A 21763-nucleotide genomic window follows, 5' to 3' on the forward strand; every position below is an offset into this window, starting at 1 on the left:
GGGAAGAGGCAAGACAGTGGGCAAATGCATAACGTGGGAGTGTCAGATGGGCCGACCTTCTGGTGAATGGTGGGAACCCAGAGCTCCGTCTTGCACTCTGGGACGAGCTCGTGAATTTCTGGGGATCATCATTTCCGAAGCAGGGAGTGAGGAATATACAGACATCCCTGAGAGATAGTACAAGTTCGGTTTCAGATCATCCCAGTAAAGTGAATTTGCAATAAAGTGAATTACATGAGGTTTCTCAGTACATATAAAAATTCTATTTACACTATACTGCAGTCTATTAAGTGTGCAATAGCATTATATTTAAATAAAACTGTATACTTAATTAAAGGCAATTGTATTATGTTTAAAAAATATAAATGTAATTTGAAATATTTTATTGCTTAAAAATGCTAACCACCACTAAGCCTTAAGTCATAATATTTTTGCTGATGGAGCCTCCACACTGATGGCCGCTGATTGATCAAGATGGTGCTTGCTGAAGGGTGGGATGGAAATTTTTTAATATAAGTCAATGTAAAGATTGCCCTATCTGTTGACTCCTTTTCCCTTGAACAGTTAGAGCCTATGGTAAGATTAGTAAATGGCCGGATTTCCGTTTTGTTGTATCTCAGGGAAAGAGGGAGGCCCAAGTAGAGGGAGAGAATGAGAAAGGGAGAAAGAACTGCGGGGAGATGGAATAGTCAGAACACACACAATATTCATTAAGTTCCCCATTTTATGTGGGCTCCTTTTGTGAGGCCCCCCAAACAATTACAATCATGACATCATAATGACATATATAATAATAATGAAAAAGTTTGCAGTTTTGTGAGAATTACACCACTCTATGACCACATGCTGTGGGAAAAATGGTGCTGATGGACTTAAATCATGTCTGCAAAGCCCAATAAAATGAGGTACGCCTGTAAGCTCCGTCACTCCTTCTCCCTCCATGCGCACACAAGGTGTACCCTAGATGGCTCACGGATAGAACCCTAGAAGCTAGATCTGGAGTCACAAACACCCACATCTGAATAGACCTCAGACACTTCCTAGCTCGGTCAGTCAGGTGCTCGCAGCCTCAGTTTCCTTAGCTGTAAAATGAATAATAGCAGCACTTGTCTCACAAGGTTCATGTGAGGATGAAAAGAGAAGGAAAATGTGAAATGTTCTGCCAGTTTCAAAGCACACTGGGCACTTTGGCTCTTCCAGTACTTCTTCCTTTTCTCCTTCCATTCTCTTCCTCTCATGGTCCTGTGCAGCATTTCCCATTTGGGCATATTTTTCATCCCATTAGATCACAGCGTGTGAGGGCGAGGAACACATCTGGGTTGTCTCTACAGGTCCCCAGCCCTGGGACGGTGCTTTCTGCCCAGCTGGCTCATAAAAAAGTGGTTATTGGTTAAATAAATGAATGAATGATTATCTCCCCTGGTGCTGAACTGGGTCTGTGGAAGACAAGTGTGGCTTATGGACAAGGAAGGAAGGCAGAAAGTGGATACTGGGAGCAGGGATACTGGATGAAAGGGGCCATCCAGCATGGAGCCTGGGGCCAGGGAGAAGGGGCAGGTGCTCTGAATCTCCATGAGGTGGGCTGGGCTGTGGGGAGGGGCTGGGGCGGGACTAACAGCCCCTCAGGGCTAATCCTCTAGGCTGGCCAGCCTCATTAGGAAGATTTGGGGCCAAAAGAGTTTTTATAAAAGCAAGACTGTCATTTTTACTGTGAAGCCCAAGACCCCAGTGAGCCCTAATGCCCTCTACGTGCTCTGGCTGGTCATTATCTGGGACTCTCTACCTGGAACTGACTGGTCCTATTTTATGCTCCACTTAGCAAGCCAATGGGTCAGCCTGGTTTGCTTATGGCTCCCCCTCATTTCTTTCAGACCTCAATTTCTCTGATGTCCAAAAGCTTCTCCACAAATGTGGCTTTTTTAATGAAAAGAGGGCCACATTTAGGGACCATTTACCGGGGGGTTCAAATAAATGGCTGCTACTTCAAATGCAGTTTCCAATGCATCCCTGAAGCTGGCAACCCCAGCCTGCCTTCTCCTGGCTAGAAAGAGATGGGACATGATTGCACAAGATGCCAGATCATCTGTGTGTGTGAGTGTGTGTGAGTGTGTGTGTGTGTGTGTGTGTGTTTGTGTGTGCATCTGCATGGGGGCGAGCTATACACACCTGCATAAACTAAATAAGGCAATATTTGCATAGCCCTTAGCACAGGTCCTGGCACACAGTAGGTATTTAATAAAGGCTTATTCACTTCCTCTTTTTGCAGAGAGAGGCACCACAGAGAAAGTAACTGCTGTCTTCAGAGGGTTCGGAAAAGTGATTCTCCTCCTGGTATTTCTCTACTTCTTTGTATGTTCCTTGGACGTTCTCAGCAGCGCTTTCCAGTTGGTTGGAGGTACGAGAAATGACATCAGATAGTCAGAGGTTTATGGGTAGCTTTTTTTCTTTTAATCGATTTGGTTCAGCATATAGCCAATCAAGAAGCAATATCCCTTTTTAAAAACTATTCTTTGAGAGATCTCACCTTTTCATCCATTCAAAAGAAGAGGATGCTTCTTGATTCTTACTTTTCCCCCTTCTCTCCTGACCCTTCTCCAGCACCTGACCTATTCTATTTAGCCTCTATCTAGTCTTTGGAAACAAGACACTGTAGGATTGGGTTTCAGAAATTTTTATGAGAAGAATGTGTGATGGGTCCATTTCTGTGCGTGTGTGTGTGTGTGTGCGCGCACGCACAAACATGCATTGATCTGCATTTGTGTGAGGAGGACCCTTTGTGCTTTGATCCCTCTTTCTCAAACATAAGCTCTAGTTTCAGAGACTGGGATCTGGCTAAGAGCCGTGTGTTTGTTTTGTGTTTTGTTGGACTGGGCGAAGTGAAACAGGTCAGATTTACACTAAGGAAGTGAAGAAGAGGGTTCGGGTAACTTTGCCCAAGCCTTCCCCATTTACTCTTCTCCATTCTCTCCACAAACTCTTCCAGTTGTATCTCAAAACAGTTTGTGCCTGTGTGCATCCATGTCGATGTGTGTTTATGTGTGTGTGAGCATGTTTAACCCCCAGCCTGGACTCCTGAGCTTTCCATAATGTTGACCTGAGTTGGCATGGTGGACCGACCGTCTTGTGGGTTTGGTTCCAACCACTGAGACTACTAACTTTGTCAGCAAGCTGCCTCAGAGCTCTAATAAAGGTGCTTGGGAAAGGGCAGAGTTGGGTGGAAAAATTTTAAAGGAAGAGAGTGTCCCTCAACTCCAACAGAAGGAGGAGGAGGGACCTTTCTAATTCTCCCAGAGCCCAGGAACATGGAACTCTGTGTGAAGAACATGGAATTCTGTGTGAGGAACATGGAAGTCTGTGTGAGGAACATGGAACTCTCTGTGTAAGGAGCATGGAACTCTGTAGGAGGAACATGGAACTCTATGTGAGGAACAGACAGGGGATTTGTTCTCTTTCCAGCAGAGATTCTAACTGGAGTGAGAAGGTGGTGAGATTCAAGGCAAATGATGAAAATACCTGGCACTTTTCTGGCATTGTGAAATTTGTGTAGAAGACTCAGGTGCCTTGTTTATGTCACAGAATGAGACAGAAGCAGGATCTGACTCACGGCTTCCTAAAACCCCATTGGACCCTGGCTGCCCCCTGCCACGTTGCCCACCTCGGCAGCCAGAGATTCCTTCTCACTCCTCCTCCCTACACAGTGGCCTCTAGCCTTTGGATTGCACTCACAACAGACTCAACCAACAATTATATATGTTATTTTTTTTTTAAATCATTATCATTGCAGGAAAAATGGCTGGGGAGATTTTCCGAGATGGTTCAGTATTGAGCAATCCCATTGCTGGCCTGGTGATCGGTGTCCTGGTGACCATCATGGTGCAGAGTTCCAGCACATCCTCGTCCATCATTGTCAGCATGGTGTCCTCTTCGTGTGAGTTACCTCTCCTATACACACACACACACGCACACACACACACACACACACACACTCACACTGAGAGAGACAGAGACAAAAAAAAGAGGGGGGAGAGAGAGAGAGACAGAGAGGGAGAGAGTGAGAGAGAGAGAGAGACAGAGAGAGAGAGACAGAGAGAGACAGAGAGACAGAGCGAGAGACAGAGAGAAAGAGAGAGAGACAGAGAGAGAGACACAGAGAGAGCCTCATTAGTTAGGAAAACCCAGATCCATTTAAAGAGTCTTATTCAAAATTTTAGAATTATGTATTTATTCATACTGTTGGCTGATCTTTAATTTCTATCTTCCTACTTTTCTGTCCTTCCAATCTTGGGACAAAACTTGTTACAGACACATTGGAGCAGTGACCACACTTCCCACTTCCCACTTACCAGTGGCCTCCAAATTTTTTGTCCTTTCCTGCCCTAGTTACAGTCCTAGGCACTTGGTTGTAGCTGTAGTGAGTTGTTCTCCACACAGATCTTCAGGCAAAGGTTGAATGACTGGTCGAGGATCTTGTAGAAAGGATTCCTATTCCTCATCATAATTGGACTCCACCTTCCCAACTTTTTTTAAAATACTGATTCCTTAACTTGTTTGAGCTTTATTTTTTTCCTGTGAAGTTCCTTATTTTTTCTTCCTCATTTACCTTTTTCCTTTGACAGTGCTGACAGTAAAGGCAGCAATTCCCATTATCATGGGAGCCAATATTGGGACTTCAATCACCAATACTGTCGTGGCTCTCATGCAGGCTGCAGACAGGGATGAATTTCGAAGGTAGGAAGTTTGTCTCGCTTGTTTGCTGGCCTGTTCTCTCCTTCACTGCCATAACCACCTTTGATTAATAAAGTAGAGAATCTTCACGCAGTTCCACAGATCTCTCCCCAGCTCTTACAATCGACCTTCTTCTAGTGCAGATTGTGGGTTGAACAGTTCAAAAGACTCAGCTTGGTCATAAATGATTATTGGTAGACGATGATTTCATTTTTGGTACAATGCATTATCTTTTATATTTTTTCTTCCAGATTCATTAAAAAAAGAAAAACACGTCTAGAAATAGGATCTAGAAAGAGATAAAAGATGGTCAGGGCTGATACTAGTCCTGAATAACACAAAGGGAATCTGTGTTTCCATTGTGAAGGGAATATCATCAGAATTTCATTTTCTGAACTGGTTTTCAGGTGTTACTGACTCCCAGGAAGAGATCAGAGAAAATTAGACTTTCAAGAACTTGTAGCAAGTGATGATCACATCATTTCTGCCTTTCTCCTTTCATGCAATCAGGGCCAGAGAGGGAAACCACAGTAGGACTTTGTGTTGAGAAACTTATAATAAGAAATATGATAAGAGAATATAATACTAATTATTATAATAATATAATAAGTAATATAATGAGAAATCTGACAATAAATGGCATCCCTTGCCCTTTAGCCAATAGAAGCAAGTCCTAACTGGACATTTCCTAGCCGTCCTGTGCCAATGGGCCCATCCACATTTAGCTCTCACTGCTGCTTGTAAATGCAATTTGGCCTCAGTCTGTGAATCACCAGCACTGCAAGACCTAGTAGTGATCCTGCAGGGTAAATGTCCAGTAAATCATTAAGTAAATATGATCACAACTGCTTTGTCTATTCCAATAGACATAAGTTGATCACAGGGGGCACACTTTTAACTGAAATAAAGTGCATTTTTGTGATGTGCCCCTTTATAGTAGGAAGCTTCCATATAGCTCCCATGCTTCATCATAGTAGTTTGTGAATGGCATGAATATTTATTAAACACTTAATATGTATCAGGCATTGTGCTAGCAATTCATTTTACACACGTGTCTCATTTGATTCTTGCAACAAAACTGTGAGAAATTCTCTTATTATCCCCTTTTTTATAGATGAGTAAACCAAGGCAGACATGAGTTAAGTTGGTCATTGTTGCATAGCTAGAAAGTATCTAGGGCTGGATTCCAAGTCAGGTCTTCCTGACTCCAGCCCAGCATACTATATTCATTGTCACTTAGCAACTCTCTTTATAATAGTTATGTGTTGGAATCTTTACAAACTGCTAACTCATTAGAGTTGATAGATTATTGATCTGATCTTACAAGAAGATGTTTTGGGCCAGAACCTGAAACAAGGTACTAAGTAGAACTAATTGATACAATGTTTGTGTTCATACCTTTACTCATTGGAGTTCATAAGTATGGGAGATTCACAAAGTTAACTGTGTAACTTTGTGAATTCACATCTCTCTTGAGTTATCACCTTGTTTCAAGTTGAGTTAACACTAGGATTCCAACAGTTATGTGTTCTGTAATATGTAAAATTCCATATAATAATAGCCAGGATTTATGTAGAGGTTTACAATCTATAAAGCATTTTATAAACATTATCTGGTTTGATCCTCAAAACAACCCTGAGACAGGTGCTATTGTTATCCACTTTTAGAGATGAGATATAGAATTTGGGTCAGGAAGTTTAAGTGACTTGGCCAGGATCATCCAGCCTGCTGGTTTCTGAGGTTGGAAGGAACTCCTGCATCCCTGATTCCAGATACAGTATCCTATTGATCCCGGCACCATGGCAAAGTCACTCAGCTGGTACTGTGGAGATTGTGTGTGGATAGCATAGCTTTCTCTCGCCCGGCTCTGCCCAGTTTGGGGGAACAACTGGATCAGTAGTTCTACTGATGAGAGGAAGTTTCCAATATGAAGCTAATTGGGCAATTCCAGCAGTGTTCTGGGTCACTGCAAGTGTTAAATGACTTATTCTGTCCATGGTCCTATCAGCAGAAGGAGACCTGAAACAGATCTTTCTGATTTCCTAAGCAGGTCTTTCATACCATCCCTTCTCATTCTGCACACAGTAGGCTTTTAATGAGTGACAAGACAGTACCATCACATTAATTGCTTTGGGTTTTCTCCTTGCTCTAGGGCTTTTGCAGGAGCGACCGTCCACGATTTCTTTAACTGGTTGTCAGTCCTGGTGCTGCTGCCCGTGGAAGTGATCACAAACTACCTCTATTACCTCACTGATGCCATCGTGAAAAGCTTTAATATCAAGAGTGGAGAAAATGCCCCTAAACTCCTGAAAGTCATCACAGATCCCTTCACAAAACTCATTATCCAGGTGGGCATCAAGACTCCCCCTGATTTTAAATTTAAGGTGAACTATTAGACATGAATACCAAAAGAAAATTTTTTTTAAAAAGCCTATATATACCAGAAATATTCATGGTGCCACTCTTCTCAGAGCAAAGAAAAATTAGAAAGTGAGGGGATGCTCATCAATTGGGGAATGACTCAATAAACTGTGGTATGAGTTTGTTATGGAATATTATTATCTTATGGGAAATGATGAGCAGGATGCTCTCAGGAAAAAAAAAAACAACAACCTTGGATGTCCTCCATGAACTCAAGCCAAGTGAAATGTATTGTATACAGAGTCATAGCAGTGTTCTGAGATGACCAGCTGTAAATGACTTGGCTATTTTCAGCAGTACAATCATCCACGACTGCTCTGAAGGATGTATGATGAAAAAATCCTATCCATACCCAGAAAAGGAACTGATTGTGTTTGAATACAGATTGAAGCATTGAAGCATTCTCTCTCTCTCTCTCTCTCTCTCTCTCTCTCTCTCTCTTTCTCTCTTTCTCTCTCTCTTTCTCTCTGTTCCTCTCTCCCTTTCTCCCTCTCTCCCTCTCTCCCTCTCTCCCTCCCCTTAACTTTTCTTGAGAGTTTTTATTTTCATTAGGGATGGAAATGGTTTGCATAACGTCACATGTGGTTTCCTAATTATTGGTGGGGATAAGAGAGAAAACCTACAACTCAAAAATCTTAAAAATAAATGTAAAAAATCTTTGTTTTGCATGTAAATGGGGGAGATATTAAATATATAAAATTATAAAAAAAATTAAATTTAAGGTGAAATAGAGCTTGTGATAACCTAGATTCCCTTAGAAGCAGAGCTCAAAATTTCCTCCCTCAATCTGTAGTGCTATTTAGATATTTCTTTCCCTTGCCATGACTCCCACATTTTATTTGAGGGAGTGAAGCTAAGGAGCTTGCTTGGCCTTCCACATTGGCAGTTGTATTCTTCAGCACCCCCATTCTGCCATTTGGGGCCCGATGACTATTTTGTTGGGCAATGTGTTATCTTTTACCCTTTCGATCAATATGATGTGCCTGTCTCCAGCAAAACCATTTTGCTTCTTCCTATGCTTTGCTATTCTTCTGATCAAAGTGGAGCTCTTTCTCAAGAGATGCCTCATGACCAAAAAGCATTTATTAATCCCCTACTATGGACCAGGCACTGGGGCATATGATGACCATATGGGAGGTCCTTCAAGGCTTCAAGGAGCTGGTGGTACTGGGCCCCCTAGAAAAGGGCAAAAGGCCTGATCTAGTCAAGCTTAGATGAGGCAAAGTCACCTGTGCAGGTGGAAGTGAGGTCCTCGGGGAAACGAGACCAATCTATGTCTCTCTTTCACACACATCCTGGTTTTCTTTTCTGTACACTGGAGCCCTTAGGAAAGTAATTAACTTTTCACTCACAAATCTCAGGTGAGGAACAGGCTAACTCTTTTCCTCATGTTTGTTACTTTCTCAGCTGGATGAAGAAGTCATAAATGAAATTGCCATAGGAAATGAGGCAGCCAAAAACAAGAGCCTGATAAAGACTTGGTGTACAACATTTAAAAATGAGGTAAGAATCAGAAAATGATTCAGAGGATATAGACTGTAGAGTAAGAATTCTTGGTTTCCCCTGTGACATCGAGGGACTACAAATGCTACTGGATTTCTATGAATTTAGTGCCCTATAACAAAGCTCTAGTCACCCTGCCTTAGTTCTACCTCAGATTATGGGACAGAAGACTGCTCCAATACAGAGCTAAAACAATTGATGCTCAGGTCCCCATTTCAGGGTAACAGTGCTCAGTCTGAGGGCAGCTCCGCTGGCCTCCAGAAGTAACCCAGATTCTGGAGTTTAGCTGTTCTATGGTCCATGGACCAAGCACAAAGGCTAAAGGTCTTTTCTAAGGATTATGGGGAAGGTGGGAGAAAGAGGGGGAAAGTGGGGATTCATTGGCCAGTGGGGCATGTCTTCATTGCAGCAAAATCCAATTTCCCAAAATACCATTTTCTATAAAAAGTTTTTTTCCCCCTGTATTATGTCTTTTAGACGTTAAGCAACGTTACCGTTCCCTCACCAGAAAATTGTACCTCTCCCAGCTTCTGCTGGACCAATGGGAACATGACCTGGACCCTCATGAACATGACATATGAAGAGAACATTGCAAAGTGTGAGTAGGAAACCTGCAAAGTCTGCTGAGTGAAGGAGGCCTTTCTAACCCCACTCTCCATTCGGCTCTCTCATCTAATGGGATCCTCCTCATCTAATTATATTGTGGAGAGAGCCCTGGACCTAGTAGTCTATAGTAACCTCCTATCTCTCCCAACTAAGTGTCTATAATTTACTACCAGGAGCTAAGTCAGAAATTGAAGCTCAAACATCAGTTCTAACAACATTCTCATAATGGTCTAGTGCTCTGGAGAGATTCAGGCATATCTGGTCTAAATCCAGCTTCTGAGATTGAGTAACCCTGAGTAAGTCACCCACTTGCTGTCTGCCTGACTTTCCTTACTTACATCCCAGAGTTGTTTTGAGGAATACATATAATATTTGTAAAGCTCTTTACAAACTTTTAAACCCAAATCAATGTTATTGTTGTTATCATTACATTTGTATAGTACAAATATACTACAAAACATTTCATTATATTTTTTGTATGTCAAGCCGAAGTGATCAGTATGTAATTCAAAGTCAGAGAAATCTCTTCTTGGGAAGGGAGACCTGCCCCTTGCAACAGAGATAGCAAAGAGCTGAGTCAATATTCAAACCCAGGACTTTCAACTGTAAACCAGTATTCCTTCTGATTGTGCTACCGGGTATACAGCGACTTAAGTGTCAGTACAGCTTCCCACACTCTATCTTCCCATCCAGTGCACAGAAACTTAACTGGCAGTTAACCCCACACCCTCACATTTCAAGGTTTTCTAGGAAGCAAAATGATTTCTTGTAAAAACACTGGGAATCCTTACTGTAAAGTAGAGTCTCGGGGCTAAATGGTATTTGTATTTAAACTAATATCTTTTGTGATCCTTTTTTGGGGGATCATATAAACCTCTGATGAATTACAATTACTTTCTGTAAGACCCAGTGCTGTGTAGAATGCCCTGTATCCAGGTTAAGTGATGAAAAGGAAGCTAAAGATGATGACAAGTGGTTTCTCTGGTTCCCGCAGGCAAACACGCATTTGTGGATGTCAATCTCTCTGATCTGGGCATCGGACTCATTCTTCTGGCCCTCTCCTTGCTGGTCCTGTGCACTTGTTTGATCCTGATTGTCAAGGTCCTGAACTCTGTGCTCAAGGGGCAAGTTGCTGCAGTGATTAAGAAGACCATCAATACAGGTAGAACTTCCACCCTCCTTGGGTCTTTCTGTGGGCAAAGTCCTTGTGAAAAAAGACACCTGCTAGCTCTCCTCCCATTGTGCTCCCTGAGGTCCACATCTGGCCCGTGGGTCTGGAGACCAGAGCTCCAGAGGACTGTTGCCTCCACTTGGGGTCTCTCCTTTCCCATCAGAAATCTTGGCAACCTGTGTGGTCTCTTTGGTTCTGGATTTGCATTATCAAACCAGTCTTGGGGAGCCCCCAAACCTCTGGACAACTCTTTAAGGATATGAGTTACAGAGACTCTGCCAGCCTGCATAGGAAAGTGAGTTCCCTCACTTTAGGGATTTGTATAATAATCTACTATTTGCTAGATATTGTGCTTGGAGCTTTTTACAAGTATTTTCTTGTTTGAGCAAAGAAGAGCCTAAAAGGAGTTTTTAAGATGTTGGCAGGAAGGAAACTCCTTGCTGACTGCTTTTAATTGCCTTAGGAACTATCAGGTTTTGAAATGAGTTTAGTTACATGATCATTTTCAAATTGCCCTTAGAGTGAGTGATCTATTGCTTTGAATATGAAATACTGGCCAGGACAATTGTAAAAACTGCCTTTTTCCTCTTCTCTTCCTCAGATTTCCCCTTCCCCTTTGCCTGGCTGACGGGCTACCTCGCCATTCTTGTTGGAGCCGGAATGACCTTTATTGTGCAAAGTAGCTCTGTGTTCACATCTGCCATCACTCCTCTGGTTGGTGAGTCCTCTCCTTCCTTCCCCTTTCACATGTCCCATGTCTCCATTTTTATAGTTGATCTTGCCATGCTCAATTATTCCCAGTCAGGACTGAACCTGTGTCTTTTTTCTCTTTCTTAGGCATTGGAGTGATCAGCCTGGAGAGAGCGTACCCCCTGACCCTGGGCTCCAACATCGGCACCACCACCACAGCCATCCTGGCTGCGCTGGCCAGCCCTGGAAGCACTTTACACAATTCACTCCAGGTCAGAACAGTTATGACTTACTACCTCTTTCCTTTAAGCTCTGTTTTCCTAGCTTACCACTAAATCCTTCCAATTAACACTCTGGTTTCTTTCCCCAAAGGTCAGAATGGTGAATTGTGGGATAGAAAACTGGCTGTAGCCGTTGTTCTTAGAAGCTGAATTTCTTTAGTAGTGACCAATATCTAAATAAAAAAGAGATAGAGAGCAAAGTTAAGTGTAAAAGGGGTAATTTTGATTACATTAAATCAAAAAGTTTTGTGCAAATGAAATAAATGTAGCCAATATCAGAAGGAAAGCAGAAAATTGGGAAAACATTTTTATAGAGAAATTTCTCAGATAAAGTTCTCATATTTCAAATATATAAAGAACATTGTGAAATCTTTAAGAATAAGAATCATTCCCCAATTGATAAATGGTCAAAGGAGATGAAAAGGCAGTATTTTTCATTAGAAGAAATGAAAATAATCTAAAGTTGCATTTAAAAATGAGCTAAATCACTATGGATTAGAGAAATGTAAATTAAAACTTGCTAGTTATCTGGTATAGATCCAAGCTTTGTGTTTAAGGGAGGGAGAAGTGATAGTTTCATGGTGGGGGGAGAGAGGGATTCTGAAGATCAGTTTGGTCAAAGGTCTAAAGGAAAATTATTCTGAGACAAGAAAGGATGGGAATAAAGATCCCAGAAATATGTCAAATGAAGAAGCATCTTCACAAAACGAGTTTCAGTGGAATGTATGATAATGGAAGGGCTAGTGATAACAGTCATCATTATAATGGGATTTTTAAACACTGTTTCCTTTAAGCAAAAGGAAGAAATGCTGGAAAAAGTCAAGGGGCTTGTACCAAGAGAGCATGATACATGGCAACAACAAGATTATGTGAGATCAACACTGAGGGATATGGCTCTTCTTGACAATTAAGTGGTTCGAGGGAATTCTTATAGACTCGTGATGGAGAGAGTCATCCACATCCACAGAGAGAACTATGGAAACTGAATTTGGATCACAGTTTGGTCAAAGGTCTAAAGGAAAATTATTCTGAGACAAGAAAGGATGGGAATAAAGATCCCAGAAATATGTCAAATGAAGACGCATCTTCACAAAACCAGTTTCAGTGGAATGTATGATAATGGAAGGGCCAGTGATAAGAGTCATCATTATAATGGGATTTTTAAACACTGTTTCCTTTAAGCAAAAGGAAGAAAGTTCTAGTGGGCCCTGACAGCTGAACCAAGGATTTTTAAAAAACCCTTCCTATATTGGGAAGGCAATAGGCATTAGAATTATGGGTAGGATGTCATTAGAGTTTTGATTTAGGAAACATGTGTCTATAGGATGTATTCAAGCTAAGAAACCAGCCAGGAGAAAGCTTCTGGAATAGCCTAGGGAAATAGATCTAGAGATAAAAGAACTTTCAGAAACCATCTAGTCCAGTATCGCCACATTTGATAGATAAGAAAATTGAGATTAAATGATTTTCCTAAGGTCAACAAATAGTATGGTTTTTCTTTTCTTTTTTTCAATAATATTTTATTTTTTAAAATACATGCAAAAATAGTTTTCATCATTCACCTTTGCAAAACCTTGTGTTCCAAATTTTTCTCCCTTCCTTCCCTTCTCTCCCCTCCCCAAGACTGTGAGCAATCCAATATAAGTTAAATGTGAAATTCTTCTAAGCATAGTTCCATGTTTCTCATGCTGTGCAAGAAAAATCAGATCATAAAAAGGAAAACACCATGAGAAAGGAAAAAAAAAAACAGATGAGCAAATAAACAGCAACAACAACAAAAAAGGTGAAAATACTATGCTGTGATCCAAATTCAGTTTCTATAGTTCTCTCTGTGGATGTGGATGGCTCTCTCCATCACGAGTCTATAAGAATTCCCTCGAACCACTTAATTGTCAAGAAGAGCCATATCCCTCAGTGTTGATCATCACATAATCTTGTTGTTGCCATGTACCATGCTCTCTTGGTTCTACTCACTTGACTCAGCAGCGGTTCATGGGAGGCTTTCCAGGCTTTTCTGAAATCAGTCTGCTCATCATTCCTTACAGAACAATAATATTCCATAACATTCATATACCATAACTTATTCAACCAATGGGCATCCATTCAGTTTCCAGTTCCTTGTCCCAAAAAAGAGCTGCTACAAATGTTTTGCACATGTGGATCCTTTCCCCTCTTTTATGATCTCTTTGGGATACAGACCTTGTAGAAATCCTACTGGATCAAAGGGTATACAACACTTTGATAGCTCTTTGGGCATAGTTCCAAAATCCTCTTTAGGATGATTAGATCAGTTTACAACTTCACCAATAGTGTATTAGTATCCCAGTTTTCCTACCTCCCCTTCCACATTTATTATGACCTTACCAATTATCATTGTCATTATCACTGTGGTCAATCTGAGAGGTGTGAAGTGGTACATCAGAGTACACAATAGTATTTACCAGAGGAAAGGCAGCATTATTTTGCAGCTCACAAAAAATGAAAATTTCATGATGTCATTAGGAATGGATAGGAGGGGATGAACACAAGAGATCCTGAAGAAGGACTCAGAGAGTGATGCCATGAAAGCCAAGGGGAAAGAGGGGTCAAGGTTGAGCTTTGCAGCCCAGACACAGCAGGCTGGAGGTGCCCTTAGCAGTCTCCAGGGTAAATATTGCCTCACTCTCCTTCTCCTTTCCTGGCAAGGGAGGCCAGTGGCACCTGCTGGTGTGCAGGCAGGCCAGGGGATGTCTGGGTAGGAGAAAGGTGACAAGGGAGTGAAGGGGGAGGGGGAGGAGAGAGTCAAAACATCATAAGACAATGGAATTCATTTTGTAAAAGAATGAATTCCAAAACTGATTTTGAAAACAATTACAATAAAAGTCTCATTGGTTCTGGAATGCAATTTTTTTTTTATTAAATCCATTGCTTTTTAACTCATTGGTACTTAATTTGATTTGGAGCAACATTTTAATTATCTAAATTGTTTTTGAAATCACTGTTTGGAACTCAGAGAAAGTGGTTTAAATTGTCAATTTTGATTTGTTTTTAGTTGGGACTCAAGCTCTTCCTCGCATTTTGGTCCTTGCTGCATGACCCTTTGCAAAAAGGCCCATTTTCATAGGCTTTAAGGTTGGAAGGATCTTTGAGATCATCTGGGTCTCCTTTTGTAGACAGGACAAGAGTTTGCTGAAGGCAGGACTTCAGAAGAGCAGAATGAAAGCTGATTGTGGGCAGGAGCTTTTCCTCTGCATGACGCTTTGCATCCAGAAGGCATTTAATCAATGCCTGTTGACTTAGAGTGTAGCTAGATCTTCAGATGCCCATTTGGATGGCTTGTTCTTTCTACAAGACCACAATAGGACTCTTACTTGTAGGGTGAATGAAAGGTTCCAAAGCTCTTGACACCATGATCTCATTGGATCCACAGTAACCCAGGGAATGAAGGCTCCATTGCTGACTTCAGATGACCATAGTTAGGGTGAGAGAGGTTTCCACCCCAAGTCTCCCTGGCTCTGGGTCCGATGCTCTCTGGGTCACAACCCTCATAACATCCAGCCATATTCTTGCAAAACTGAATAGAGTAGCCCAGCTGACTGCTGTTCTCCATCCTGGCTCTTAAATCAATGAGCCCACAGTGAAAATAGTCATGGATAATTTCTGTGGCGTCTCTGATCTTTCCCATCCCTTCTCCCCATCACCTGCCTCCTGATTTCCTTTCCTCCTCTATGATTGGCTTCCAGTGTGTCTCCAGGAGCTTTCATCTTGTTTACTCTGTTTGATTTCAGATTGCCCTGTGCCATTTCTTCTTCAATGTCTCTGGGATCCTTCTGTGGTACCCAATCCCATTCACGCGCCTGCCAATCCGTCTTGCCAGGGGCCTGGGGAATATCACGGCCACCTACCGTTGGTTTGCCATCTTCTACCTCATCTTCTTCTTTTTATTGATTCCATTGGCCGTGTTCGGCCTCTCCCTGGCAGGTTGGCCCGTCTTGGTGGGTGTAGGGAGCCCCATCATAGTGGTGCTGTTTATGTTCCTGATAATGAGGGTCATTCAAGCTCACTGCCCTCAAATTCTCCCTAAAAAGTTGCAAACCTGGGACTTCTTGCCCTTGTGGATGCGCTCCCTCAAGCCTTGGGATGGGCTGGTGTCTCTCATCACAGGCAATTGTTGCCAGCTACCATGCTGCTGCTGTTGCCGTGTCTGCTGCCGGGTGTGCTGCCTGCTGTGTGGATGCCCCCGGTGCTGCCGCTGCAGTAAGTGCTGTGACCTGCTGGAAGATGAAGAAAAGGTCAACGAAATCCCCATCAAGGTTCCCGAGGTCTATGAGAACACGGCAGTCATAGTGGAGGAGACCCAGCCCGTGTCCAAGACTCAGGAGCCTCAAGACGTAAAGACCGTCTCTAACTGCACAGCTTTATAGTAGGACAGGGCTTTGAGAGGAGGAGAAAAGATGGATTATTTCTTGTTCTACATGCCCTTCTTTCCCCCCAAATGTGGGAAGGGTAGGGGGGTAGATGGTTAGCTATCTATTGGAAAATGGAACCACGGACATTTGCTACCCCTACCCTTCACCCCAGAATCCAACACATTGGCAGGTAGGGCTGGCTCAGCATTGGCAGAAATTGTGATCAAAGCTCCGTCCTTCCCAGGGCCCCAGTTATCCCTCACATGATTTCTGGCTCCCTAAGAGCCCTGGGACAAGAACCACAAGATGAATTCTGACTGGGCCAGTTATTTACTCTCTCTCTAGAAACTAGGGCTACTGACCAACAGGACTTGTTTTAAAGACCTGAAAACTTTTTTTTAGAAGGAAGAAGCTTAAGGAAAGATTTCATTGCTCAAGAAAACCTAGTTAGACTTTTATTTTTAAATAAGTGAGTTTGGTTTCTGAGAAGACCTGACTGTAAGTAGGAAATCAGTCCTTCTATGGCCCCACAAGGCTGGCAGGTAGGGCAGATCTGGCTGGAGAAGCTTCCAGCTAGTGACTTATCCCTCGGCCCAGGCTTACAAAGCCTCATCATCATCCCTGGGGACTTGCAGCAAGGGGAAGGTTGAGGATTGAGTTTGAGCTCCAGCAAGCTATGTGGACCCCCGTCCCTGCTCATGAGAGAGTGCTGCTGGTCAGCAGCATGTGCCGGGATGGCTTCTAGAAGGGCTGGGCCACCCTCCTGGCTGATGGCCATCCTCCAGGGTATGGCCACCATCCTCCGGGCTAATGGCTGCCACCCTCCAGGCTAAAGACCAGCCATTCTTTGGGCTGATGGCCATCCTCCAGGCTGATGGCCATCCTTCAGTCTCATGGCCATATGGCCCAGTTCCAAAGACCAGTTCCAGAGAGGCGGCTCAGTGTATGTCCCCGTGCCCCCCATTTCCTGATCTTCCCCCCTCATAGTCTCCACAGCTTCTCCTGGGCAGTCTACACAAGTTGGCCAGAGCCAGGCAATTTCCAGAAAATCAAAAAGCTACTTCTGAGGGATGGTGATTTAGTGAAAAAGCACACAGAGTTCCACATGTGCTTCTAGATCTCTTGCCCTTGGAGGGAAATTAAGGGTGTAGTGTCCCCAGGACAGTTAGCACAGCAGCTTAGGCTGCGGCCACGGGCCGTCCACAACTGGGAGTGTTCCAGAAATCCAGATTCGTCGAGGGCAATGCTGAGAGCTGATGCTAACTCCCAGATGGTCTGAGTGCCTCATGCTATGTATGGGAAGGTTGGGCAGGAGATGGTGAAGTCTTTAGGAGCAGGGGAGAGCAGCAACTCCATCCATCCTGGGGGCCTGTCGGCCGCTCATCCTGGCCGTAGGAGAGGACCTCAAGATTCTGAGCTAAACTTTGCTTCCTGTCGGCCTCAATTGGGGGTTTGTGAGTCAGGCCATGAAGTTCAGTTTGCCCTCACTCCGAGGGGGAGCAGAATAAACTGAGCTGGCCGCAGGATCAGACCGAAGGTCCTTCCCATCTTGGACCTTCCCTGAGACCCAGAGTGCCTTGGGATCTGTGTCTTGTCTGAGCAGAGGGATTAGCTGGGTGGAGCGGCCCCCTAGCTCATTAGAATGTGGATGGTCCTTGAAGGATTAGGAAGTGACTGGGCTTGCTGGGAGCCCTTCTTTCTGGGTCTTTGCCTCTCTGTGCCCCTTTCACAGGAAGCCAAACCTGCCAGGCCTGCTGAGGGGAGCTTGAGTGGCTGGTGGCCATGTTCTGGGCAAAATGTGGATGTTGAAAGCATGACCCTCCTCAGACAGCTGTAGCTAGGATTTTCTGCATCCTAGAAGGGTGGCAGTCTGCCTGGACACGAAGCACCTTATCCTCCGGTAGCTTTAGGATGACCTGTTAAAGACTAATCTGGAACTGGAAATTTTCCTCCACCTGCCAGGGATGAGCTCTGTCCCGACCCTTAAACTCCTGCCTCTTAAAAGAGGCTCATTGGTGAGCCTGTGATTGGACAGAGTCCACATTCCCAGAGGTCATCCAGGAGTTTGGGCTGCCCAGCCAGCCTTGGTCCCCAGTCCCCTCCTGATATACAAGCTCGTGCATGTGGGTGGGGTGAGGGAGCCTGTGTATTCTGGCAATCCCGGGGTTCTCTCTTTGCCTTTTGTGGGTCCTTCTAAGGGACAACAATCTGCACTTACCTCTCCTCCAGCCATGTTTGTTCCCTCCAACACATCTCCAATATACTCATTTCATCTCACTTAAGTAGGCTTTTCCAACAATTTCCCAGCTCCAAAAGGTGAAAGTTGAGGGAAATTTAGGTTGCCAGAGTATAATAGGAAAGGGAAGTACAAGTTGAAGAAGCACAAGTAGCCCATTCCTCACGTCCTATGTCCCCCCATTTGGGGACATATGGATCCTTACCCTGATATCCACTATATGCATAACCCTTCATAAACAGATACCGATATAGTCTCTATGTATAGTCACTTCATTAATAGTTTTTTCATGAATTAGATTGAATATAACCTGTATGATTCTGGTTTTATATTGTTCACCTTTGAAAATAAGAATGTATTTATCTATGAAATACATACATATAAGTATACATATAAAAAGCCAACATAAGCAAAAACATTTGTATATTTTGTAATATCTTTTAAACTTGTCTACTGCACACTGTAAATACATACGTTATGTATCTTGTAGTCCCACTTGCATTCAGTATGCTTTTTTCTCATGTGGATTATTCATGTGATCTGTGTACATGGTATGATTTTCATATTTTTGGAAAGAACAAAACAATAAAATATATTCAAACCCAAAGGGGATGCATTTTTGAAGGATTGGGAATAAATTTCTTTGATTTACTTCTTCATTTTCTCCATATCCTTAATAACTCTTCAACATGCTTTTTGTTCATATGAGATCTTACTCTTTCCCCCCAACCCCGATTAGCAAAAATAAGTTTCAGATCAGATCTCTTGCCCAGATTGTCATCAAGAATTTTAAGACTAAAGTTAAAGTCTACCCTGTGAGATATTTATTTATTTATTTTTAATTCTAGTTCTTGGGTCTGTAAGCTTGAAATGAATTTATATAATTACTGTAGAAGATTATTTCTTATATCTTTCTTGCTAATTGAACATTTCCAGGTTAAGGAGTTAGGTCAGAAAGTGCCATCAGCACAGAGCCAGAAAGCATGGGGATGCCATTTAATTAAGCAGTACCCTGACAAAGCATCATATGACCAATTTCAAAATGGCGGCATGATCTGACAGATAATGGGCCAGAAGCTGCCAAGGGCTGGAATGCAAATGAAAACCAAGCCTTTTGGAAACTCTTCTAATTATCCTGTTCTTCTGGCTGGTAATTAATACAGTAGAACACTTTATTAAGTATCAACTTTGCCATCAGAAGATCATAGTTTGTGAATAAGTCACGTTCCCCACCACGTCAGCCTGAGCGGCTGGCTCTTGGATATTAGGGACATACCTTATGCTGTCAGGACCAAAAATATTAAGCCCTCTCATTCGACTGGGCTTGATCAAAGAGGCTCCGAGGTTCTCCAGTGTTGGTTCTGTTGTGCTTGAGATTGGAGCACTTTTTCTCCTCCCTGGCAGAGGGCATCTCTCCTTTCCCCAACTCCATTCTTCTGTGGCCCACTCAGCCATGGGGTGTAGAAAGTGTTGAACTTGAACCTGGGAAACACTCCGTATTTCCCCTCCTCTCTTCCCAGGCTTATCTTAAGAAATGAGGAAGGGCTTCCCCAAGTCTTTAAAATGCTATGTCAGTAATGATTGGCAAATGTTATGTATCTAGGGTCTCTCCTCCCAGAGGCTTAGTGAGATGGGGCACAGAGTAGTCAGGTGGGGTTAGCAATACTCAGCCATGTGAGGGAAGGACAGAGACTTTAGGAGGAGATGACCTGAGGAAGTACAGGAACTTCGAGAGGGGAGCTCTAAGGACTCTTTTAAAATTGGCTGGAGATTGTGAAAGCCAAGGAGATAGACCTGGTCATCAGAGAATGCTGGGTTGGCTAACATGGCTACTCCTTTGAGAGTCTACCTTTTTCTCAGCTTGTCCTGGATACAAGACCTTTAAGTCCAGGCTGTCTGAACAAAGGCTGGGAAAGGCCACCCTCTTATATCAGGAGCCACGTTGGCCCTGTCTTACTTTTAAGTGTGTTTCCTCAGAGGTGGTTTGGGACTTCAGAACCAAGTTTTCAGGTCACCAGCAGTTGTGGTACCAGGGCGGACAGGATGATACCTTTCCAAAGTAACTAGGCAAAGGTTTGTCCCTGAGCAATTTGTAGCTTCAAGAAAGACACCAAACTTGTCAAAGGACACACGGGACAGCAGAAAAAGGGAAGATTTCAAAGAAGGGAAGGGAAAAATCTGTAGCTCAGAATAGGGAGAAGTCAGGGAGGTTTTTGTAGGACTCCCTTGAAAAGGCTAGATAATCTGATTAGTTAGAAACACCTGGGAGTTAGAGGGGACCAATAGGCTTTTAAAACCAATCTCACAGGCTTTGAGTCACATGGAGCAAAAGCCAGGGTGATGAGATTAGAGAATTGCTCCCTCTAATCTTGAATGGGAAGAGTGAGGGAGACACTGGGGAGATACAAAGGGGATTGTGATGAATGATTTCTTTGTTATTTACCTGCAGTTCAAATTCCTCCAGTGCCCCAAACCACAAAGAGCTGCTTGTCCAAGGTGCTGTGGGCCAGGCCTCTTGGTCGATATTATTGACAACCTCCATGCAGAATTTGTCTGTAGTGTACTCAGAGCAGTTTATATGAGTGTGTCAGCTTTCTCTGGGGTCCTGAATCTCACCTTAAAGAAGTAAGAAATATGAGACATAGCACATTCCCAAAGAACTAAAGTGCAAAGTAGAGGACAAAGAGTGCATCCTAAAGAATTCCTTTGAGGAGTTCTGATCTTACCCCAAACATTCACCAAAAACCTTGGAAATAATAGCTGGTCTTGGGGCAGCTAGTGTACTGGGGATGGAGTAGCTTGTGTCAAGAGTATCTGAGTCAAATCTGCCTTCAGATACTTACTGGCAAGTCATTTAACCCCAATACCCTCAAAAATTTATTATTATTATTATTTTTTTATTAAAGCTTTTTATTTACAAAGCATATGCATGGATAATTTTTCAACACTGACCCTTGCAAAACCTTCTGTTCCAAATTTTCCCCTCCTTTCCCTCATTCCCTCCCCTAGATGGCAGGTAGTCCAATACATGTTAAATATGTTAAAATATATGTTAAATCCAATATATGTATACACATATATACAATTATCTTGCTGCACAAAAAAAATCAGATCAAGAAAGAAGGAAAAAAAAAAGACAAAGAAAACAAAATGCAAGCAAATAACAACAGAGGGTGACAATGCTACATTGTGATCCATACTCAGTTCCCACAGTCCTCTCTGGATTAGATGGCTCTCTTCATCACTGAACAAGTGGCACTGGTTTGAATCATCTCATTGTTGAAGAGAGCCACGTCCATCAGAATTGATCATCGTATAATATTGATGTTGCTGTGCACAATGATCTCCTGGTTCCACTCATTTCACTCAGCATGAAATCATCCTGTTGGTTGTTTCTTATAAAACAATAATATTCCATAATATTCATATCTTGTAACTTATTCAGGTATTCTCCAGTTGATGGAGTTTCCAATTTCTAGCCACCACAAAAAGGGCTGCCATAAACATTTTTGCACATGTGGGTCCCTTTCCCTCCTTTAAGAGCTCTTTGGGATATAAGCCCAGTAGAAACCCTGCTGGGTCAAAGGGTATGCACAGTTTGATAACTTTGCCTCAAAAATTGTTTAATAAAAGTCTATTTTCTTAAGAACAATAATCTTACAGAGATCATATGGCTTCAGAGAACAGACTCCTGTAAAATTTTCAAGAAAACAAATTTTCAGCTCATCTCAATGATAGTAGA

At 42.8% G+C, this 21763-nt stretch overlaps 1 protein-coding gene across 5 annotated transcripts in view; it reads left to right on the top strand.

Moving 5' to 3' along the window:
- The window catches only part of LOC127540922 (sodium-dependent phosphate transport protein 2B-like), a 205660-nt gene that overhangs the window by 7885 nt on the left and 176012 nt on the right, over positions 1-21763 (top strand). For 2 of the 5 annotated variants that reach the window (XR_007948317.1, XR_007948318.1), the window contains exons 4-13: positions 2267-2395; positions 3785-3928; positions 4617-4728; positions 6878-7073; positions 8554-8649; positions 9127-9247; positions 10250-10417; positions 11028-11144; positions 11264-11388; positions 15165-16430. Coding sequence is in view for 1 of the 5 variants with exons in the window: in XM_051965905.1 (XP_051821865.1) it covers positions 2267-2395; positions 3785-3928; positions 4617-4728; positions 6878-7073; positions 8554-8649; positions 9127-9247; positions 10250-10417; positions 11028-11144; positions 11264-11388; positions 15165-15800 (1844 nt within the window). In the remaining 4 variants the exon portion in view is untranslated. Of the gene's footprint in view, positions 1-2266; positions 2396-3784; positions 3929-4616; positions 4729-6877; positions 7074-8553; positions 8650-9126; positions 9248-10249; positions 10418-11027; positions 11145-11263; positions 11389-15164; positions 18629-21763 lie in introns of those variants that run through there. The other 3 variants (XR_007948315.1, XR_007948316.1, XM_051965905.1) reach the window with 3 other exon arrangements.

The sequence above is a fragment of the Antechinus flavipes genome, chromosome 6, assembly GCF_016432865.1.
Source record: "Antechinus flavipes isolate AdamAnt ecotype Samford, QLD, Australia chromosome 6, AdamAnt_v2, whole genome shotgun sequence".
NCBI classification, from domain to species: domain Eukaryota; kingdom Metazoa; phylum Chordata; class Mammalia; order Dasyuromorphia; family Dasyuridae; genus Antechinus; species Antechinus flavipes.